The 23484-nt window shown below is 53.4% G+C and overlaps 1 protein-coding gene across 2 annotated transcripts; it reads left to right on the forward strand.

The window, feature by feature from the left end:
• Nucleotides 1-6330: 6330 nt before the first annotated feature.
• Nucleotides 6331-22755, forward strand: LOC308070967 (fas-binding factor 1 homolog). Of its 2 annotated transcripts, XM_080405775.1 has the most exons (31): nt 6331-6431; nt 6884-6964; nt 7305-7332; nt 8043-8084; nt 8408-8498; nt 8954-9014; nt 9546-9596; nt 9773-9917; nt 10454-10534; nt 11308-11427; nt 12285-12438; nt 12670-12803; nt 13246-13348; nt 13502-13897; nt 14551-14628; nt 14925-15019; nt 15732-15790; nt 16566-16610; nt 16702-16836; nt 17039-17139; nt 17559-17765; nt 18300-18407; nt 18715-18854; nt 19144-19262; nt 19392-19514; nt 19871-20056; nt 20821-20997; nt 21165-21302; nt 21404-21536; nt 21896-22014; nt 22570-22755. In XM_080405775.1, exons 2-31 carry the CDS (start codon nt 6962-6964, stop codon nt 22651-22653), a joined length of 3456 nt encoding a protein of 1151 aa, XP_080261901.1. In that variant the 5' UTR covers nt 6331-6431; nt 6884-6961; the 3' UTR covers nt 22654-22755. The 2 variants fall into 2 exon arrangements, with proteins under 2 accessions (XP_080261901.1, XP_080261900.1); XM_080405774.1 differs by lacking the exons at nt 6331-6431; nt 6884-6964; nt 7305-7332; ... (2 more) ...; nt 8954-9014; nt 9546-9596 and having other exon boundaries at nt 9764-9917; nt 13505-13897.
• The last annotated feature ends 729 nt before the right edge of the window (nt 22756-23484 follow it).

Consider the following 23484-nt stretch of genomic DNA (forward strand, 5'->3'; position numbering starts at 1 on the left):
TGCATCTTATTATGTTCTATTACGGCTGTGGTCCATATTAAATTGGATGGTACCACTATACGACCATCCCTCAAATAAGTTAGAATAATTTGGCTCCTGATCTGTACTTACAGTTTGGATTTTACCATCTGGTATTAAGGATAATTCCTCTTTTCCTACCTCCTCTGCTACTTGTATGGCTTCATGGTCGGCCAGGCGGTTTCCAATTTCCAAATCAGTGCCTTAATGGGCCATCTTATGTTCTTCTTTCCTGGACAACCCTCTTATAACAGAGGGGGCCATTCCTCACATCAAGGTCTGGCATGGCATATGTCCCCACCGCTCAACGCCTACTGGGTTGCAGCCAGCAGCAGAGCTCAAGATCCTTCTTGGTGGCAAACACAGAGACCAACCCAGTCTTGCCCTTGATTGTGGTAGGAGGCACTTGACCAGCCTTATTCTTTGTACTTTGTTGTCAATGCAAAGCTTCATTTGCACATCCCATAACAAATCACAGTCATGGTAAAACACAGATTTACATTAGTAGAACTACTACAGAGTGTATTTTATTTTAGTTTTTTACGCAATATTCCCCACAGCCTTGCTGACCAAGGGATATTGTTTTACCTGAACTAGGCAGGCCTCCTGTTTATCATTTTTACTGTAACAGGGAAAGCATTTTTCCCTTTACTTGGAATTTACTTTCAGATATACCTGGTTAAAGATTTCTTTTACTTCAGGGAGGTCTTCTCTTCCACTTTTCTGTTGAATTAAAGATAAGCTCAACATTTTAGTTAATTGATCATTTTTAACTTTTGGATTCATTTCCACTTCTTTAAACGTCTAGATGTTCTAATAAATCTCTTCCCAACAAAGATTTTGGTGAATTTGGCATTCTTATTTGTTTTCTTAGTTTGTACTTTAAAGGTTTCAGGATATTTTCCTGGTGGCCAGCAGCTCCCACAACTGTAACAAATTCTTTTCACTGAAGTTTAACACCAAATAAGTTGGTTTTGTATTCACCAACTTTTCTACATCACGATTACCTTAGTAAAAATCAACTCGAACCTTTATCCAGTCCTATTCACAACTGACTTTCAAACATCTAAATTTCCCCATCAGAGATTCACCTTTACTCTCCTCAGACCCGCTGCCTGCCCTAGAGGGGCCGTTACCGGTCCTGTTGTGCTGCAAATGCTGCAGCAATCGGGGTGACATTGTCAGGTCCTTCTGCTCAATCGTCAGCAACAGCAACCCCCTCCTCCTCACCAGCGAAGGGTTCGGGGCAGGAGATGCTGTTCCTGCTCTGCTCTGCAGGTTACACAAGCCTGCCTCTGCAGCAGCACTTCTGTTTTAACTCTTTCTTACCCTGAATGCACATCTGCTACTTGTTGCTTTAAGTCTGTGTTATTACATATCAGCCTTCGCAGGCAAACAGCAAACACCCTGCCATGCATCCAGCGTGACTCAGCCGCACCTTCGAGGGGGTACGGGGGTTTGTACAAACTCACCCCAATACTTTAACACTTTCACAGGGTTTTTTTACTCTCCACCCCCCCACCCCCCCCCCCCCCGGCTTCAGATCTTACATACATTAGCACAAGTTTTTTTATCTTACAACGTGTTTCATTCTGGTTGCTCCATAGAAGGAACCACAACCTCCCCTCTGATCCTTTTCCATTGCTAATATTAAGGGATCTTGTGGAGCTAGGTTAATACCACACTCTTTTGCCACTCTGGGTGATTCCTCAGAGTGAAAAACATACCAGCATACATTACTTCATCCCATTTTTCCTCTCTTCTTAAAAATAACATTAATTTTAGCAAAACATTATAATTCAGTGTGCCGTTTAAGGGCCATTTTCTCTGTCCCCTAACTTATACAGGGGCCACCACTGATTGCAGTACTTAGCCAAAGTTCTCTTATTCACGCTTCCCCCAGCTGCCCCCCCCATTTCCTTCCAGTGACCTTTCTTACTATTATCTCAATCGCTATCCCAGCCACAGAGACTCTAATTTCACTTACAGCTCTCTCTCTTATCCCAAGGCGTCCAAACCTTACAGTCAGGGCATTCAATTTCTTGTCGCCACCATACATATAATAATTCTTTACACCATATACACTTTAAAACATACAGAGGTTCACATTCACCCCTCGGATGTTCAAGACAATAACCACATACCAACATTTGTAATATACTGAATACAGAAATGTTCTCACATTTCCAGCATAAATGAGTATAACAATTATTAATAACCTTGTAATTAATAATTAAAAGGCCACTTTTCTCCACATTCCAACTTATAAAGCGGCCACCATTTTACAATATTTTATCAATGTTTTCCTATTCACATTTCCACCAGCGGATCCTCCAATATCCCTCCAGTGACTCAAAACACATCCTAACGGGCTTTTCTTTAAAATCCCACCACTCTGTTTTCTTCCCATTTTTCCATCTTACACTCACAGAACACACTTATCACTTACAGAATTACTACTTACAAAATGCAACACACAGGTATCTTTCTACAGCAACACCAAGAGCTCACTATTATTATCAAAAATATAGCCAAAATCACAGTAACAATTATCAAAGTCAAATTCCACATTCCATAAATCCGGTAACCAAAATAAGCAACACTGCAGCAAATAAGCTTGAAACAATGAATATTCCATTAACGCCTATACATATTCATTACCTGAACCCGCCTACCCTCGCTTCGTATGCTAATTAGCTTATCAGTCTTTCACGCTTGTGCAGATTCTTCCAAAAATTGTGGGCCGGGGTCTTTAGAATATAACAATTATTAATAACCTTGTAATTATTAATTAAAAGGCCACTTTTCTCCACATTCCAGCTTACACTCACAGAACACACTTATCACTTACAGAATTACTACTTACAAAATGCAACACACAGGTATCTTTCTACAGCAACACCAAGAGCTCACTATTATTATAAAAAATATAGCCAAAATCACAGTAACAATTAGGGTACTGCTTCTCTAATCCCCTGAATTACTATAGTTCTCAGGTCCTGCATATGAGTTCTATGCGCCGGATCCTGATTATCCCAATTAGGTCTTTGGAGTGGCCATTTAATATCTGCTTGGGGTCCCTGGGTTTCCTCGGTAGTAAATAATTGACAAAGGATAGATTGCATCTTATCCCAAGTATAAAGATTTGGTCCCAGAAATTGATCTAATCTTTCTGCCACTCCGAGTGGGTCCTCAATTAAGTTTCCCATCTCGGTCCTTTTAAAATCTCGTAGGTCAGCCGAATTTAGAGGCACAGAAATATATCCGATCACAGGTTGAGGTCCCCCCATGGGCTTTTCTCTTAGGGGGTATATTTGAGCTGCCCCTTTTTGACTTCCAGTTACGCGTCTAGGAAGAGGGGGAGACCCTTGTTCCGACTCTGGTGGGGGAGTGGGCGCTCTGGGGACCTCTGCAGGAGCAGGAGGAGAAATGTAAGGAGGGGGGGTTAGAAGGGTTCCGTCTAACTCTCCCTTCTTTTTCTTTTGTTTAGTTTTTTTATTTCATTCAGCGGGTAAAGTCTAGCTCCCGGTTTTTTAGCCACACCTCCGCATATTGACTCTCCTCCGGGTTAAGGGTTTTTTTTTATTATTAACCCAGAGGTTTAATTGCTGTCTTACCCAATCTTCTTCTGACCCATAGACTGGCCAAAAGACATTTTTAGAAATCTTCTTCCCTCCCCATATCTTAGTACAATATTCTATCACTTTCTGCTTATCTTTCCCTAGGGTTCCAGGGAAATATCTCCAATTGTCCAAGATATATGCCAGAGGGGTATTCTTAGGTACAGTGGGTACCCTTCCCATGGGAGTCGAAGGCTTGCTGCCCTTCGCCCCCATCTTCTGGAATATCCACAAACACACACTCACTCGCTCCCCTTTTTCCTGGCCCAGTCCCTCGCGGGAGATGGGAAACGCAGTACTTAAGAGTCCACACTCGCTTGGTTCAGTATATCGAACCTCTCATTCGTTATATTCCAGGAAACCCAATCCCGCCCGAACGGCAAACCTTGCGAACAAATTCACAATATACTTACGCGTCCTGCGTCTTCGTCCGGACTCCCGTGCACAGAATTTTTATGGGATTTTACCGGTTTCTCCTTTGCTCATTATTCTAGAATTTAGGTTCGTCGGTAAGGTTGGAGTAAGCTGTTGGTCGCGGGGCCGCGAAATGTCGCGGGGCGCCTCCCCGGAGGACCAAAGCCCACTGTTCCTTATCCGAGTCACGGCACCAGAAATTGTTATAAATTGAGACCACAATGGATCATAATCCAATTAAAATTTTATTAATTATAGCAAGTAGAATATGAGCAAAACAGCGCTGGACGACAGGGGAGTCTGCGCTCCGCCAACTGCCGCCCTGAGCAGTTTAAACAGTCCTTTTTTATACTTTTTACTTTCGTGTTTATGAAGTAGTGGAGGTGTTAACCCCTTACTCATATATCTTTATATGGGGTTGTCTGTCTTGTTTCTGTCTGGCGGTTATCTTCTCTTTTACAAGCAGCATCCTGGATGTAGTGGAGGTGTTAACCCCTTACTCCTGTATCTTTATATGGGGTCGTCTGTCTTGTTTCTGTCTGGCGGCTATCTTCTCTTTTACAAGCAGCATCCTGGACATCTGGCGGTTATCTTATTTTTCACAAGAGGCATCCTGGATATCTGGTGCCTAGTCTTTACATTATGCTTTACATAAATCTTAATAAACAATATCCTAGTCCATAGTTTCTTACAAACCATATAGGTTAAACGTTTTGAGAACACTCACCTTACAGAATGTTCAGAGGGCGAAATGTCCACTCTAGACCCTTCTTCTCTGGCAGGTGACATGGTGGTCTGGTGGTAAGAAAACCTTACATTGAAAACAGGGACCTGTCATTTGGCCATAGTGCCATAAATGTTACCATTAACAGACTTACCGGAGTGGTAAGCTCGGGAAATGGGTTTGGGCCTTCATCTGGGCACGCAGTAGCCATTGTTGATCACGCGAATGGTCCGTGTATACCTTTGAACATGCGCATGCGCGATTTTAAAGCCCCACAGAATGTGTTGGAAAAATCTGGAAAGACCGCGCATGCGAAATCCCTATAGTCTAGCCATGATAGTGACACATGTTAAAAAAAAAAAAAAAAAGGGAATGTGTTAAGAAAAAGTTTTATTTTTAAGTTTTGGTTTTGTATGTTATTATTATATGTATTACCCAACTATGCCTATTGTAATTGTGACGTATTACCTTGTGAGTGTTACGATAAATGTTGGGATTGTGGAAAAAGGTTTACTTGCAGTGCCGAGAATGAAAGTAGCGTCTAATAAACAATAGGATAAAAAGAAAAAGGGGGGATTGTGAGAAACTATGGACTAGGGTATTGTTTATTAAGATTTATGTTAAGCTCAATAGGATAAAAAGAAAAAGGGGGGATTGTGAGGAACTATGGACTAGGGTATTGTTTATTAAGATTTATGTTAAGCTCAATGTAAAGTTTAGGCAACAAAATATATGAAAACGCTTATGCAAACAGCTACCAGACACTGCTTGTGAAAGATAAGATAACCGCCAGATGTCCAGGAACCGACAGAAACAAGACAGACAACCCCACATAAGGATATATGAGTGAAGGGTCAATACCTCCACTACTTCATGAACACGGGTAAAGATGTATAAAAAGGGACTGTTTGAACTGCTCAGGGCGGCAGTTGGTGGAGCGCAGACTCCCCTGCCGTCCAGCGCTGTTTTTGCTCATATTCTACTTGCTATAATTAATAAAATGTTAATTGGATTATGATCCGTTGTGGTCTCAATTTATAACAACGGGGGGGCTGCCGGGGTCTCCTGCGCCCAGCCTGCTGTGCTCCACAGGGGGCTGGGCGCTGGGTGCCCCATGGCGGGGCTGGGGGCTGTAATCCCCCGGTGCCTGGCCTGGGGCTGGCTCCTTGTGCTCCCGCTGGTGCCCGGGGGTCTCGAAAGGAGGGCTGGCGTTGCTCGTTGTTGGCGCCAATTAACAACAATTAAACACCAGGCCAGGGCGTTAAAGCCCCGCTTTGTGCCAGGGCACGTGCTGGGGGTGGCCGGGGGCACCGCAGCCGCTCTCAGCCCCTCGTGCGGGGGGTGCAGCGCTGGGGGCACCCCCAGCTCCGGGGGCCCGGCGGGGACTACACATCCCATCGTCCCGTGGGGGGGAGGGGCCGGGCCGTGCCGTGCCGTGCCGGGTGAGCCGCGGCCTTCCGGGGGCGGGTGTCCGGCGTGCTACCGGTGCGGGCTGGGGGGCTGCGGGCTCGGGGGGCTGGGGGTTCGGGGGCTGCGGGTTCGGGGGGCTGCGGGCTCGGGGTCTGGCGGGCGCTGGCGCGGGGCGCCGGGGTCAGGGGGCAGCGGGCGCCATGGCAACGGGATGCGCAGAGGCGGAGCCGGGGGGCGGTTGAGCGGTAAGTGGGGGGCTCCGCGCCTCCGGGCCGCGCACCCCTCGCCTCCAGCAGCGCTTTGCTTGTCCCAGGTCCCCGCGGGTGCCCCGGACCCAAGGGGGGGTGGGTGGGGGGGTTTCCCTCCCTCTGCCCCTGGCTGCTCCGCAGGCTCTGGGCTAAGCGGGACCCCCCGGGCTGTGCTGGGGTCGGGGGCGGCCGGAACCTTCACCCTCCCTGGTTCCCTGGGGGGGGGGTGATGTCCCCCCCGGGCTGCAGGAGCACGAAGCCGGTTTGGGGAGCGGGGGGGGGGGTGTTTTTCAGACTCAAATGGAGCCTTGTTGAGAGGGGCTCGGGGGGTGGGCGCGGCGCGGAGCCAGCCTGGCAGGCTGCAGCCCCCCGAGCCGGAGAGGGACATCTCTGTGGGAGAGGTGCCTCCGGCCGTGGTGGCACATCGGGGAACCCTCCTCTCCCTTCAGGCAGGAGGTTGGTGTGGATGTGACCAGTGGTGCCGGGTCCCCCTGCAACGTGGAAGAAGAATCCGTAAACGGACGCTGATGGTGAGCGTGGCCCTGCGGTGCGGGGCTGAGGCGGGGCTGGGAAATCCGGATCTGATGCTCTGGCAGCTCTGCCTGGAGGCAGAAGTGATCCCAAGGGCTGGAGGGTCCTGCCCAGCTGGCAGTCGGGAGGGGCTGTGCTCACCCGTGTCTCTGAAGTTGGAAATACCTTTGTAGTTCTGCATTTCACGTGTCATTTCCCAAACAGCACGGGCAGGAGGAGGGCCTCGCTGCTGTTTATGGGATGCTCTGGAGAAACCTGCCTCTGGCTTTAGTGTGTTTTGAGAAAGTCCAGGACAGACTTGCTTCATTTTCTAATGAGGGAATTTTTCTTTCTCCCCAGGCTACAAAACCCAAGAAAAGTTTAAGAGGTACGTACATATGCTGCAGGCTTTCCTTTTGCTGTCCGTAGGTGCTTCGATCTGCTGGGAATGCCTGGGGCGGGGGGGGGGGGGGGACACACACTCTCAGGTGGCAGTCCTGGCTACTGAAATGTTTCATGATCCTTCTCTGAAAGCTGCAGATGGTTGAGTGCATCATCATGTCGTTCCTGAACCAGAAATTTTCACCTGCCTCTCACATCAAGCGGATTTGTTTATTGAGGTCCCACATTCCTTTCTTGTGGGCTTTCCCAAATTCAGGGGAGAATATAAGCATTTGTTTCAGTTCTTCCCATCACCTTATCCCTGTTTGGAGGGATACTGTTTGGAGGCCTCTTGCAGCCCCTGATACTGAAGCAGTGCTTTTGGGGTTGCCCAGGGACTCGAGATCCTGCGGGGTGAGAGCTCACAGGTTAAGTGCTGCTTGTGGCCAGTGACTAACTGAATACAAAGCAGCTGGTTCATTTGATAAAGATACCCCATTTCTGGCTAAGTGAAGCTAAATTTTTTATCCACAAAATACTGATCAGGTCCTGGCAGTTCTCTCTAGACTGACAAGGAAGGCCTGACACTGATGATGCTTAAGACCAAAACTTTATTCTAGCAGATTTCCAAAGAGCAAGCCATACTGAAACTGGGAGCTTTCCTTTGCCTGCTTGGTGAGCTCACCTGCCTCAACAGCTTAATTTGTCTCATTTCAGGCTCCATCGATGATGTGCTTGGTGACCTCCTGGGCTATGATGGTAAAACGAACCTTCTTCTCAGCTGAAAGGGCAGCGTCCTTCTATTCTTACTCCCCTCCTGGGAGCAGGAGGTGCTGGTGCAACAGCCATTGATCTGCAAGGGGGCTCCAGCTGTGAGGAGGGGATGGAGCAGGGAGCAGGGCTTCTCGGAGTCAGAGGCCATTGAATAGGCTGGACATCAGCTTTTGGGGAGGCAAAGTGAAGTTCACCTCTGATTAAAAGCCTCTGTGGCCCCGGGGTAGACAGCAGATCCCCCTTTGGAGTGCCTAGGTCAGGAATATGCCCGTGTCCATCATCCTCATCTCTCCCTGTCTTGTTTCCAGATGAAACCTCTGTTAAATCTGCCAAAGCTTCCCAGCCGGCTGTGGGCAGCAGTAGGAGAGCCCAGGACACTGGCTTGCAGGCCAGAAAGAAGTGAGTGCCTTTCAGACACAGCCTCTCCTGTGAGAGATCTCACTTGAAGATCTCTTTGTCCTCCCCAAATCCTTCTGATCTGCCCCATCCTTGGCTTTTCCACCTCCCTCCCTGCCCCAACAGTGATTGCCTGGGAAGGCGAGTTATCTTCTGCGATGCCTTTGGGAACTGGGAGCCCAGAGCCCGAAGCTTTCCAGCAAGAGTTGGGTGTCCCCCAGCCTTGTACATCTTCTGTAAATCTGCTTTGTAACAGTTGCTTAAATAGAGCAGTCCCAGCACTGCTGTCCTTTATCCCAGTGCTATTTTAGCCTCATTTTCTGCGTTGTACGATGCGGCTGGTGTGGCAGCCCTGTGTGGTCTCCTCTGCCTCCCGCTGCCTGGCCTGGCTTGGCTGTCCCTGGACACACTGGCCGAGCTCACGTGTGGTGCTGCTAACCCCCGGGCTTGTGTCATAGGTCCATTTTAGAAGATGATTTCTTCGACAGACTCCCTGCGAAGGACATAAATTCTGCAGAGGTGAGTCCAAGGTTCAGGAAAGAGCCTGGGAGTCCCGAGGGCTGGGGCTGAGCCGGGCCAAGGTTGCGGCGGTATCACCCCGGCCAGGTCAGCAGTGGCGTGCCAGCGATGAGCTGTGATGTCTGGCTGAAGAGGTAACCCCTCTCCAGCATCCCAGTGGGGTGGGGAAGACAGGACAGGGCGGGGGTGGTGGTGGAAGAAGGGCTTCCTGGTGCCTTGGGTGAGATGGAGCAAAGCTGGGGGGCACGTGCTGCTGCAGCCCAGCCTTCCTGCGTGCACTTTGGGTAAAGTGTTGTAGGAAGGACCTTCACCCAGAGCAACGGCCTTGGGTTTTCCTGATGCTTCTCCTAGAGGCAGCAGGATCTCAGCAAAGGAATTGGGGCACAGGGGGTTTCCAGAGAGGAGGACACCAGGAGGAGTTGGGCATGTATTCTTCTATCTCATAAAACGGATATCAAGGGATATGGGGTAAGGGGTGAGGAGTTTCCAAAAATCTCTTCCCCTCTGATGTCTCCCCTCCCTGGCATGCAGGGATCCAGTGTCTCCGACACAGACCCACAAGCTGTGCTGCAGACCCTGAAGGCAAGTCCTTAAATCCCCTCCATCTCCATCCATCCCCTCCATCTCCATCCATCCCCTCCATCTCCATCCATCCCCTCCATCTCCGCCCCAGCGCGCTGCCATGGCCTCCAGCACCAGCCTCCGAAGGGAGAAGCAGCTCTTACCCTGCTCCCCATCCTTGTCCTCTTGCTTTCCAGGATATGGACGACATGGAAGCTGATCTCCTGGGAATCCCGAAACCCAGTTCTGGGCCAGGGAAGGCAACTGTGAAAGGTCCTGGGAAATGTGACTTCTTGGGAGGAGGAGTAAAAAACACAGGGAAGCTGGTAGCTCCTGAGGAAGGTAAAAAGGAGATTCTGCTATTCTTTTCACACCCTGATTGTAAACGAGCAGGGATATTTTCCTATCCTTATCTGGGATACGGAGCAAAAAGTGGATTTGTTCCCTAAAATGCTTTTCCTGGTTGCTTTTTGCAGGAGTGTTATTCTGGCCATGTGTTATCCCTTAGGAGATCCCTGGACGTCACTCACACCAGCAGCCGCTGCCACCTCCCACCAAACACCACTCGGCTGTTCCCTGGGGCGGTGCAAAGTGTTTCTGGTGGGGAGCCCCCTGCTCTGGGGGCAAGGAGAGCCAGAGGAGCTGCATTTCAGATCTGCCAGCCCCTAAAGTGCCCTGATCTTCCCCTGGCCCTTTTCTCCTCTGCTTGCAAGGAGACCCCTCCGGAGAGATGTGCACCTGGCAGGGCTGTGGGGGGGTCTGTCCATCACAGCGGGTGCTTTTAGGGGGCTGCCACCCAAAAAGCGACCCTTAGTTAGGGTGGGACCGGGGCATTTCTGCAGTACCTTGTCTCTGAGAGCCGTGGCCTCTCTTTCTAGGAGAGAAAGTGCCTGCGATGGAAAAGAAGGCGCTCTCATCCCCTGCCGCTCCCCGACACAACAAGAAATTTAACTTTGAAGGTGGGATCTCACTTCACGCGGCTGCGGGGGGGCACTGGGGGCTCTGCCCGTGCTCTTTGCCTCCTCGGTTAGCTGGAGGCTTGACTGGTTAATAAGATACGGAGTCCTTCACCCCTATGATGCTAGTGCAAATGTAATCCTTCAGAGGTGACCAAAGGGAAAAAAACCTCTGCATTCGAGGCCCTCCCCAGGACAGGACTGGGGGGTGATTCCTGGGGGCATTTGCATTTTTATATGTGCTTTGGTTTTTAATGATTGTAACACTTGGGAGCCCCTGTGTCAGGGGGGATTCTGTCCAGCTTCTGAACAGGGGAGTGGTTTCCTGGCACAGCTGAAATCTGGTTCTCAAAGCCTGTGCTTTAACAAAGATCAGGATCTGTTAAAATCTGTTAAAAAAAAAAAAAACAAAACAAAAACCCTAATGGGCTTTAGGTGATTTAGGTGGCCTTTCTCCCCTTTTTCTTTGCCTAAGCTGTGTTCAGGCATTAAAGCACCCAAATTTTTGAGTTATTTTCTTCCGGGAGGATGAAAACGTGGAAAAACTGAACGGAAATCTAAGTCTTTGAGTGTTTGAAGTTCAGGGAGACTCAAGGGTATCCCAGGTCCCTGCAGGACCCGCGCTCATGGCTTTGGGCAGATACACTCTGCTGTCCCCACGTGCACGTTGTGGGGAACAGTGGCTGGCGTAGTGCAGAGCTCTTCTTCTAAATAACGTTGTGTTTGTTTGTTTGTTTTGTTATTCTCTTTTCCTGTACCTGCTGGGTAATTCCCAGATTTAGATGATCCTTTGGCAGGACTTTTGTCTGATGAGGAGCAGGATGCTCCCAAGAAACCAGCTCCAACAGGCGCTAAAAGCAGCTCTGAGGAAAAACCAGAACAGAGCAAAGAGAAAGGTAAGTGGGGTTGCTCAGTGCATCCTCTTTGTATTACATAAATCAGCAGCATGGATTAGTCTGTGTGAGATCCAAAATGATTACATTGAAAGCCACCTAGTCCTACCTCTTATTAGCCAGTAACGTAATTTATAGAGCAGCTTGGTAACAGGGTTAATTGTGCCACAGCTCACCAAGTGCTTGATACTTGCAGTGCGCCGCAGATTATGGAGCTGAGCTTTCCTTTCCAGGAATGGAGGCTCTGATCTTACCTTTGACCTCATCCAGCCCGTTCTGCACGCATTGCCAAATGAGAACAAATTTTCTGGGTCAGGATTTGCGTGTCTGAGAGCAGCACCAGTCCGTGCCACACCACAACTGGGGCACCTCTGGGTGGGATCCAGCTGTGGCTGTGTTACAGGCACTTGTCCCTCTTGTTCCTGCAGCAGGGATGCTAATGGGTCTGAGGGTCCCCTAAAATCACCTTTCACCCTGATAAATCTACTCTGGATGCAAGTAGCAGCTGGTGGGTTAGGGCAAGGTCTAAGGTGTGTTGGTAGAGAGGGACTTTAGGCAAAAGGGGACAGGAATTATCTGACTGGAAACTTTCAAAGCTAAAGAAGCTCCTGGCGTTATCCAGAGCTGGAAACCCCAGTGTCAGTGGCACCCAGCAGTGTCCCAGCAGTGGATGCATGGCTGCAGACCAGGCAGTAGTGCATTGCCGCTGTGTTACTTGCTGTGAGATCTGTTCGCTGATCTTAAAAATTACTTTTTAAATGGTCCTGAGAGATAAGAGCAGGCAGGGATGCTTTGATCTCCTGTTTAAAAAAAAAAAAAAGCCCTGATCAAACCTTTACCATGTGTGATCCCATCCACAGAGCCACCTCCACCCCAGACGCCCCTGCACACCGTGGCCCCGGTCCAGAGGAGGGCTGAGCTCACTTTTGAAGATACTGATGACGACCTGATGCATGCGCTGGGACTTGGCAGTGGCTCAAAAGGAGCTGAGAAGCAGGGAAAGAAGGCAGAAAAGTAAGGGCAATGAAGAGGCAGTGAGAGTAAAGCAGGGGATGGCTTGTGCGTTGGGATGGTGCCAGCATGCTGGGGGGGGGGGGGGATGCTGGAGCTTCTGCCTGTGGGTCCCAGAAAGGGGCAAGAGCAGCCTCGTTTCACAGAGAAGAGCCAGAGCACCCTGGCAAGGCTGTGTGACAAGAAACAGCCCTGCCTCCCAGGGAAACCTATCTGCCACTGTGTCACCAACAGAGAGGTGCTCCGGCCAGCCCGCTCCAAGCTGGATGAGTTGCTGGGACAAAATTCCGTGGCCAAAATCCTGGAACAGCCAGGCACAGGAGAGCGCAGAGAGTTCAAACTGGATAAGAAGTACCAAAAGCAGCCAGGTGAGCGTGGCCAGGGATGCTGGGAAGGTCTGCAGAGGTGATGGCGTTGGCTTGGGAGGGCGAGATTGATTTCTAATGTCCTTGAAGGGGAAATACCCTTTCTGTAGTGGTCAGCAGGGTGGCTAATGGGCTCCCAGTCAGCTCTGGGGCAAAGGTGACTGATGCAAAAGTGTTGTACCCTGCCTTCGAGGCAGCCTGGGGGCATTTGCACAGCAGCTGTAACTCAGTTGCCTTTGGACATGGACTGATTCTCAGCAAAGCAACTTTTCCCAGCCACGTGGAGGAGACACGTTGCTTGCAGGTTTCCAGGGAAGATGTTTCCAGCTGTGTCTTCCCAGAGGCAGCAATCGCAGTGGGAATTGCAGGGGAGGAGGAGGAGGGCTGGTGTCTTTGCAAACAGCCGCTCCTCTAGGCGCTGACTCAAAGCTGCTTGTCTGAACAGAGAAGGAAGACGGCTGGGACAAGGAGGATTTTGTCTTTGGAGCGTACCAGCCGACGGTGGCCTCCATGCCCAAGGGCCAGCCGGCGAGGAGGCAGCCTGTGAGGTATTGTGCTCTGCGTGTGGAGCTCCAGCCAGCAGCCACGCTGCCCCCGCGTCAGAGCGGGCAGGGTCCCCGGGCAGGGTCCCCAGGCAGGGTCCCCGGGCAGGGTCCCCGGGGTCCTCTCACAGGCACGTATGTGACTGCTTCTCCTTGCAGCAGGTTTCCAGCCGAGAACAGCAGCGAACCAAAACCAGAACCCCGCTCCAAATCTCCTCCTTCAGCCAGGCACAGCCCTGTGCGGAGCAGCCGGACTCGAGGTGACTGGCTGGGCTTGAAAGATGAGGATTTTATGGATGCGAAGCCAACATCTGCAGCAAAAGCCAATCCTGCAGTGAGCTACCCCAGCCCTGGCACAGCCCAGCAGCCCGGCCCCACCAGCCAGCTCCCGGCTGCAGAGGCAGCGCTGGCTAAACCTGACCCGCTGGAGGAAGACAACTGGCTGAGCGCTGCCTTGTCTCGCAAGAAAGCCCAAGCACAGGCGAAGGCTCAGGAGCAAAGTGCCAAGCCCTTGGAGTCCCCAGAAGGAGGGCTGGATCCCCACGCTCCTGTCAGGTAAAAGCACAGCTGGTGGCCACAGGGCTCCCATCATGCAGCTGCTCCAACAGGACGTCTCAGAAATCCTCTGCTCGGATTTAAGAAATCCATTTTAAGTGCTCGCTTGCCTCGGGTTGGGTTAATAACGCAGAGGTTTCTCCCACTGGTGCAGCCTGCAGGGCCATCGCACCTCTGGGCTCTCCTTCTAGTCATGGCTGAGATTGCACGTGCTGCCCCAGGTCCTGTGGGATTGTCCTGGATCAGCATACCCCCACGAGCTCCACGCATGCTCCTCATTCCTGCCTTCTTTCCCCTTCGTTCCTCCTAGTTCCAGGAAAACCACCTCCTCCAGCTGAGTTGGCACAGACAGGTTCAGGCTTGTGCCATTGGGATGGGACTCAGAAGTGAATTGCAGAGAAGCAGCCACGTGTGTCGTGGGCAGGGGCATGTTGCCCAGGGGAAGGGGGTGGATGCAGCAAGGAGGAACTGGTGTTCCTCCAGAGATGGAGGTTCTGAGGTGTCTTTGCTCCCTCTGAAGCCAACAGGTTGAATCCTGCCGCAGCTGAGTGGGATAGGTTTTCACCTGCAAGGCAGGAACTGGTGTTGAGGGAAAGGATCTTGTCTTTCCTTGCCTCCTGGGCTCTCCCCCATGGGATGTTTTTTGCTTGCAGCCAGCCAGCCAGCCCCACAGGAGCACCGCAGCAGGCAGCTGTCCCGCAGGACCAGGCAGCGAGTGCAGATGGCTCCAGGTGAGGCCTCCTTCACCTTTCAGACACCTCCACAAGGGAGAATTCCTGTGGGAAGCGGCTGCATGTGTAGGTGGGGGAGCGGGGAGGGCTGGTAGCCAGCCGTGACCACTTTGGTCTGGGACCTGTGTAACCGGGAAGGAAGGCAGCGCTGAAGGATTGTCGGGCCCTTGCCTGTTCGATCGCAGTGCGACAGCCAAGCTTTAAACTTGCAAAAATGCCAAGCGGGATAATGTCTGCGTGCCTCTCCCTGCGCTGTGACACTGCTGTGCGTCACTTGTGTCTCTGTGCCCACGCAGGCAGCCGGTCCCCTGGCTCAGCACCACGAAACAAGCCTCGGTTCAACCATCGGATCCTGCGAAGGGGCATCCCTCCAGAAATGCCGGTGCCTTGGGTGCGTTTCCTGTGGTTGTACGGTTCGGGCAGCAGAGATTTGTACAGTTTGGTATGCGGAGAAGGGTCTCCCTGCCCTGAAAAAAACCCAAAACCAACCCCCCCAAAAAAGGCAGGAACCACAGCACTTCCCTTGGCCACATGAATGCTGCCCAGGCTTTGACCAGCCATTGTCGGAGCAGGTTGCTGAGCTGCAGGATCCCACCATCCCCATGTCAGCTGGTGTGCTGGGGCACACTGAGCTCCGCAGTGCTGCCTTTGGGGTTTCGGAAGGCTGTGAGGGACTCGCTTTGCCGGAGCAATGGGTGTGCATAAGTTCACGCTGCCCCATCTGTCTTCCCTTTGCTGCCCCCACACTTGTCCCACCAGTGCTATGTGCTGGAAAGACCCCCTTCTGCTCTGGGCTGTGGCTGTGCGCCGGTTCAGAGGCCGCTGAAAGTGGCTTAGGGGACCCAGTCTCCTCCCTAGGTGATGGAGATGGAGGAGGAGCTGTGCTTTGTCCCTTGATTTACTCTGCAGAGCAGAGTCCCACCGTTGTGTGTGGAGTGGGGATGCAGACACGGACAAGCCTGTCTGACCCTCTGCCCTCATTGCCAGCTCCCAGAGCAGAGCGCGACCCTCATCGCTGTGCCCAGGAGACCCAGGCCCTCATCCTGCTGGGAGGGGATGGTTCCCATTGCTATATTCAAATCATGGACTTGTCCAATTTTCAGCCTCTACAGGCTCATTCCCAGGAAAGCAGGAGGCACCAGGCCCTGCCCCGCTCACTCAGGTAGGTGTGCTGGGTCCGTGCCCCGAGCGGTGCAGGATCAGGGCAGCGATCGCGAGCCCTCCGCTGCCGACTCGCCGCCATCCCGCTCTGTCCGTGCTCCCTCGGCCTGAGGAAGGATGTGCCCCACTTTGCATCTCTGGGAAGCCGTGTCCATGGAGGCAAAGAGTTTGGAGCTCCCCGAGGTGCCACAAGTTGCGTTTATCAGGCCAAAGCATGGGTGCTATGGATGCTTTGTAAATCATGTGTGTTTATAGCCCTGCATGGCCTGAGCAGCATTTACACAGTTCCCCAGGCATATATACATATTATATTAACTAGACAACAGAGGCTCCAGGTGATAAAGGACTTTTTCTTCAGTTGATTTTCCCCAGTATAGTGTTGAAGATGCTCTGAGATTATTTCTAGACAACTGAAGGAGAATTGAAGCCTTTCACAGAGAAGGCAGCTCTTGCTTGGTCTTTGAAGCCTCTCCTTCTCATCCAGCTGGGCTCCTCGCCCTGCCCTGGTGGTGGGACACATGTTGTCTCCCAGAGGGCTTGTGGTCTCAGCCTTGATTCTGCCCCCAGAGAAGGAAGAGCGCAGCATGCTTGTGTCTGGGGTGGGGGCTGCCGAGTGTCACCTGGGGAGAAGGGACCCACGCCAGCACAGGGATTGGGCTGGGGAGGGGGTGGGGGTGGTACTGCAGTAGGCTGGAGATGGATCGCCGTTTCCAGGCTAGGAGGAGATGTTCTCCCCAGGGCTTTACCTCCCTGAGAGCATCCCTGTGTCTCCGCAGGTTCCTGCACCCAGGGCACATGTCCAGGCTGCCCCGCAGCTGCAGGTAAGGCAGGTGCCTTCTTTTGGAGGCTGATGGCCGCACCACAAAGCCACTGATCCTGAAGGGCCTCGATCTTCTCTCTCCATCCTTGTAGGCAGAGTTCTCAGCCCCGGGCTTGCAGCATGAGACGAGGCAGGGGGCTCCCGCAGCCCAGCTCCATGAGGATGCATCAGGCTGCCAGGCAGCGCTGCTGAGCGCCCAGGCCCGTGTGGCAGAGCTGGAGAGCCAGGTGAGCCCCATTGCCTGCTGAATGGGGGACCACGGGTGACCCAGAGGGAGGAGAAGGAGCCATATCCTGTCCCAATAGCATCAGGGTGACAGGGGAGAGAGGTGAAACCTCCCTGTCCAGAGACGCCTATGGCCACCAAGTGCTGCTGTGGGAGTTCTGTCCCCAGGGCAGCACAAGGACTTTCTCTCCGGGTGCCTGGCAGGTCCGAATGCTGGAGCTGGAGCAGACACAGCACAAACTGTTGCTGGAAAATCTCCAGCAGCGGCACCAGGAGGAACTGAATCTCCTTGAGAGCACCCACAGGTACCAGCCTCTCACCTGTGCTTCCCTCCTCGCCTACAGCTCTGTCTCTCCTGGGGTGGGAGTGCTGGGATGCTTCCCAAATCCGCCCCTGGGGCAGGTGGGCGCAGAGCCATGTCGATGTGGACGTGGTGGGGGCAGAGAGCAGCCCCACAGGTGAGCCAACATGGGAGTCCACTCTCACCACCACTGTCCCCTGGGTGACAAGGAGGAGGGGCTGGTCCCATTGCCAGCGCACCCCCAACCAGGCAGCACAGTGGGCAGTAGCAGGAGGGTTCAAGGCTCAGGTCTGCGTGTTTCGCCATGCACACAGCAACACTGATCTGCTCGCAGACCCCTGTGTGCGCTCTGCGGGGGCGGGGGGAGTGCTGGGTATTGCTGTGGAAGCAACACTTCTTCCTGGCTGTGACCTCTCGGGGCAGGAACCAGGTGAAGGTGGTGGAGGACACCTACGGGCAGCGGGAGGAGAGGCTGCGGCTGGAGAAGGAGCAGCTGATGGCTCAGCTCCTGCTGCAGAGCCAGGATGCGGAGCGGGCACGGGCAGAGCTGCTGGCGCAGCACCAGCAGCGCCTGGCCACGCTGGAGCAGCAGAACAAGCTGGAGATGGAGCGTCTGCAAGAGCTGCAGAGGTGAGAGTGGCACGAGTGGCACACACGTGTGGCTGGTACCCACAGTCTCAGCGAAGGAACCAGAGAGTGGTTTGGGGACATGGTGAAAGGAGAAACCAGACTCCAGAAGCACTGGGTTGTGGGTAGCTTGGTGCCTTTTGGAACGGGGATTTGCTTTGTAGGTGGACACAGGGAGATCTGACTGGAGACGTGGTTTCAGAGTGAATGCATTGTATTTTGAAAGATGCTGAACCCAATGTTTTATCTTCCCCCAAATCTCTTTTATTCAGGTCAGTGAGTTCAGTGAGTCACTGATGTCCACATAGTTTGGGTCAATGACAAATCAGTTTTTGGTAGAGGAGCTCATAACCCCAAAATTGGGCCCATCCCAAATGTGGATGCCTGTCGGTGGAATGCCCCAGGACAGACCCCCATGCCAGCTCAGCTCCTGGCACCTGATTCTCAGCCCCACAACCAAGCCTCTCCCACAATGCCTATCATGGGGAGCACTGGTTTGTGCCAGCCTGTGGCAGGCTCCTTCCCCGTGTCCCGCAGGGTGTCTGTCCAGGAGATGCGCAAAGACCACGAAGAGCAGCTCCAGCGGCTGAAGCGGCTGAAAGACCAGGAGATCGATGCAGTGACCAGCGCCACATCGTACACCAGGTACTGACAGTTGTGTTCCCACATTGGTCCCTGGCCACAGCATTCCCTGTCCTACACGAACCAGGCTTGGACCATGGCAACAGGGGCCATCCCCTCTCCCACCCACTGCCTGCGGGGATGCTGAGCTGTGTAATACCCGTCAGTGCCCCCCGGAAGCAGGAGCTGCATCTTCCTACTGCTCTGCTGTGACCCAGAGAGGTTCAGGGCAGGGCTGCCCGGCCTTTGGGCCACCAAATATCCCTCTCTCCATTGCGGTGAGATGAAGTGTGTCCCACAGGGGTGACCCTCCCCTCACTTCTCTCTGCAGGTCTCTGAATGGCATCATCGAGCGGATGGAGAAGTTCTCCAGCAACTTGCATGACCTCTCGCGAAAGGTGGAGGCCACACACCACACCACCTCCCAGGAGCTGGCCATGGGGGTACGGCAGCGGGACGAGCAGCTCAAGGGTATGTCTGCTGTTCCTCTGTGCCGGAACGGCTGCGGGGTCTCCACCGGAGCTGGGGGTACCCAGAAAACAAGGAGAAGTTGCTCTGAGTCAGCCAGAGGCTGGGAGCTGAGGCTGGCAAAGCCTTGCCTGCCTTGGTCACTGGACATCTCGGGGTCTTCCCTTTACAAAGCAGTGTCCTGGGGATGTGCCAGGGGTGATGAGCACAAACACACACAGTTTTTCTGTGAACATGGTGTGGATAGAAGGGAAGAACTTCCCGCCTCATGCTGCTCGTGCCTCTCCCCAAGTGCTCCAGGACAGGCTATCGCAGCAGCAGAGGGACATGGAGGAGGAGCGGAGCCGACTCCAGGAGGTGATCGCTAAAATGGAGGCCAGGCTGAGTGAGCAGACTCGGCTGCTGGAGCAGGTGAGCCCACACTGTGTCCTCTGCCCGGGTCGGCCCTCCTGTCTGGGTATGGGGTATGTGTCTCACCAACTGGAGGTTCCTGGCCTGGAGGTTGTGAATAGCATCTGTCACCTCTGTGTCTGAACGCAGGAGCGATGGAGGGCAACGGCAGAGCAATCCAAAGTGGAATTACTGCAGCACTCACTGGAGGAGCAGCGGCGAGTCATGACCCAGCAGCTGTCCATGGAGCGAGCAGAGCTGGAGAGGGCGAAGGTGAGGTGGGGCAGACATCTCCAGGGCTGCACTGCATTGTGTGGTGGAGGCAAGAGCTGGGTGCTGGGCTGCAGCATCCTTCTGCAGCTCTCTGCCTCCTCAGCCTCACACAGGGGGAATCACAGTCAGGCCAGCCCTCTGGCTCACGGATGCAGGAGGCCGCGGTGTGTGCGCATGGCACGTGCTGGTTCTTGAGGAACACGGGACCAGAGCTCACGGTGACAGGGTTCACACCAGGCACCGTGGGCTTGAACCAGCCCCTAGATGTTGCACGGCAGAGATGGGTTAAAGGAGAAAAATCCTGTGGCGAATGGGACTTAGTGCTTCTTCTCTCCCTCTCTGGCAACGCTCCCCAGAGTGCTCTGCTGGAAGAGCAGAAGTCCGTGATGCAGAAGTGCTCGCAGGAGCAACGGAAGCTGGCAGCCGAGTGGGCTGAACTTCACACCCAGCAGCAGCTGAGGAAGGAGCAGATGGAGCGCAACATGGACCGAGCCCTGAAGATGGACTCACAGAGAGAGGGCACCATCATGAGCCTGGCCAAGGTACCACAGTAGAGCCCCTCTCCATGGCCTCCAGCACCACCTGGCAGCTCACGGATGGGTCCTGCCCACCGGGGAGATGTTCAGCCCTGCCTTCAGGTGTTTAAAACAAGTTTTAAGAGACATCACTGCGGTGGTGAGAATCGGGCTGTTCCAGGAGCAGCCTCCACCAGCCTGTTTTAGATGTTGACTGAAGCATCAGTCACCTCTGTCTCTCCCCTTTGCCTGTGAGGAGTTTGGGCAGCCAGACCAGGCACAGCCGCCTTCATTGTAAGTCTGGTGAGAGGAAACCCCCATGGTGGGTTAAACAGAACCTCGCCATGCCATGGGGACATGTTTGGCGCCAGTTCTCCCCCCTGGAGCTGTCCAGAGGAGATATGTGGCACAGACTGTGGCAGGGCTGCATTTCTGAGGGCTACCAGGGTGGAAAATAACCATTCAGGCTGGGTGTTTCCACTGCTGACAAACTGCCAAGCCTTGAGCATGTTTTAGAGTGTGTAGCATGGGTGAGGGGCTCCGTCCTTTCTGGGGAAGGTGTGTGTGTGTGTGTGTGTGTGTGCCTGTACAATCCCAGCTCTGCCAACCCTGGTGCCCAAGGGTGGGTGGATGAGAGCATTGGTTGGGTACCTGGTGGTGTTGCTCTGCACCCCAAACTGGCAAACACAAGAAGGAAAACAGGGGCAGATCTCTCCCATCACTTGGGGGGACATGAGATAGTGTCCAGGATAGGGCAGGTAGTGCATTGATTTTCCCCATGCCCATCCTAGGAGCAGGCAGAGCTGAAGATCTGGAGCCATGAGCTGAAAACCAGGGAGGAGCAGCTGGTGAGGGACAGGGAGCTGCTGGACAAGTCCTGGCAGGAGCTGAGGCTGGAGAAGGAGAAGGTGGACAGGGCCACACTGCGCATCCAGCAGCAGGAGGAGCAGATTAAAAGCACGACCAAGGTAAGTGAAGCATCTGCGCTGCAATTCACAGCTGGGGTTTCACATCCCTCCTTGAGTGCTGAATCCCAGCGCTGTCCTGGGAGGGGAACAGGGGGTGCACAAAGGAGCCCTGCCCCAGGGCAGCGAGGGTCCCTGTCCCCAGCCTCCTCAGCTGCTCTGCCTTGCAGCTCTCATCCCAGAAGTACAAGGAAGGGGAGCAAGCCCTGCAAGAGGCGTGCAGGATAGAGTCCGAGCACCAGAGGAGGCTGCAGGTCATGGAGCAGCAGCTGGAGCAGCTGAAGCAGCAGGAACAGCGTCTTCACGAGGCAAATACTCCCTTGCCTTTCCTTCTTGGCCTGGGGCCGCTGTGCCAAGGGCCTGAACCTTTGCCAACAGTTTCTCTCTCTTTCTCCCGGGGATGGGGCAGGAGCGGCTGAGCATGGCTCGCCAGAGGAGACAGCTCGAACAGATACGTGAGGAACTGCCCACCAACTCTGCGATGCTGCTGAACACAAACCAGGGCCTCAGTGCCCCTAGGAGAGGCCTCTCCAGCACACCGTGTAAGGCTTCCTGCACGCTGCTGGGGGAGGGGGGGGACGGGACATGCTGGGGGCCAGTTGCACTTGTATTCCACTTCTCAGGAGGCTTGGGATGTTCCTGGGGGCTCATCACACACTCAGATGTGAGTTGGCCTCCTCACATCCTCTGAAGGAGCTCAGCAGAGACCTCTGAGCCAGGGCAGTGCCAGGAGGGGGCAGAGGGGGCAGGAAGGAAGAGGCAGGTGGATTAAAGGCCGTTTGCAGTGGGAGGTTGGGGAGGACCCTGCTGCAGGGACATGCAGGCAGCAAAAAAAGGGACACTTGTCCGTCTGCTGTTCCTCTAACGGCAGCGGTACCACACGGTTGGGCTCTTGTTCCAGGTTTTCCACTTCCCACCAGCGCGCTCCCTTGGCATAGCCCAGGGGGTAGCAGGGACACTGGGGCTGGCCCCACCGAGCTCTACGCCACATTGTTGCTGCTGAAGCACAGGGCCCAGCAGGTGAGGTGGTGGGAAACCAGGGCTGGAAAGGGCTTCAGACCAGCTGGGTGGGAGCAGGGCTGGGTGAAGCCTGGGTTGAGCCTGACGGCCACAGGGTGGGTGTGAGATCGTTGCTGGGCTGGGTGGGCTCGCAGAAGCCGTGGGCACCTAGAAGAGTGATACCAGCAGCAAGGGTTGGTGCGTCCTCACGGCTTGTTTCAGGCTGGTTGATAACATCCTTGGCTTGATGGCGTTGCCCCATCCCTGGGTGGCAGAAGCCAGCTCTGCTGGGCTCTGGCTTCATGATGTCCCCATCCTCAGCCCCCTCCTTCCCTGCTGGGTCCTTCCCCAGGCAGGGATGCTCTTTGAGCCTTCCTCTGTGGGCCTCACTCGGTGTGAGGTTATGGGCTTTGTGGGGAGCCCATACACCCCGGGGGCTACCACAGATGGGTACCTGCCCGCTGCTCGCCGCATGGAGGAGGGTTTGGGATACTCCCATCACTCGTGAGCAGCACCCTGGCCTGTGACCCCATTTCTGTGGCACTCTGATATCCGTGCCATCTATCCCTCTCTTAGGACCATGATTTCTTAGAGAAGGAGCAGTTCTTCCTGGACACCCTGAAGAAAGCAACCTACAACACTTCATCTCTGTCAGGCTGAGGAGGTGGCATCCCCACGCACCCCAAGGGATGGCTGTGCCTGTCCCCGCAGGAGGCTGCTGTGGAGGAAAATAAACAATAAATAATCCCAGTTCTCTGCTGAGGAAGTGTCCTCTTTAAAAGCAACCTCGGAGTGTTCAGAGCGTGAAATCCATCCCTGGGCTGGGAAGTCTGGCCTCCATCCCTCAGGGCCAGTGTCCCTGGCCACCTGGCAGGCACTGCTGGGAGGCAGTGGCCACCGTGGGTGTGAGAAACTATGGACTAGGGTATTGTTTATTAAGATTTATGTTAAGCTCAATGTAAAGTTTAGGCAACAAAATATATGAAAACGCTTATGCAAACAGCTACCAGACACTGCTTGTGAAAGATAAGATAACCGCCAGATGTCCAGGAACCGACAGAAACAAGACAGACAACCCCACATAAGGATATATGGGTGAAGGGTCAATACCTCCACTACTTCATGAACACGGGTAAAGATGTATAAAAAGGGACTGTTTGAACTGCTCAGGGCGGCAGTTGGTGGAGCGCAGACTCCCCTGCCGTCCAGCGCTGTCTTTGCTCATATTCTACTTGCTATAATTAATAAAATTTTAATTGGATTATGATCCGTTGTGGTCTCAATTTATAACAATTTCTGGTGCCGTGACTCGGATAAGGAACAGTGGGCTTTGGTCCTCCGGGGAGGCGCCCCGCGACATTTCGCGGCCCCGCGACCAACAGCTTACTCCAACCTTACCGACGAACCTAAATTCTAGAATAATGAGCAAAGGAGAAACCGGTAAAATCCCATAAAAATTCTGTGCACGGGAGTCCGGACGAAGACGCAGGA

This window comes from Falco punctatus (genome assembly GCF_963210335.1).
Source record: "Falco punctatus genome assembly, chromosome: 10".
NCBI lineage: Eukaryota > Metazoa > Chordata > Aves > Falconiformes > Falconidae > Falco > Falco punctatus.

Coding starts and splice junctions, on each gene's coding strand:
- LOC308070967 (XM_080405775.1), top strand. Junction 15,020..15,731: donor CAGAAATGCCGGTGCCTTGG/GTGCGTTTCCTG, acceptor TCCAATTTTCAG/CCTCTACAGGCTCATTCCCA. Junction 15,791..16,565: donor GCCCTGCCCCGCTCACTCAG/GTAGGTGTGCTG, acceptor GTGTCTCCGCAG/GTTCCTGCACCCAGGGCACA.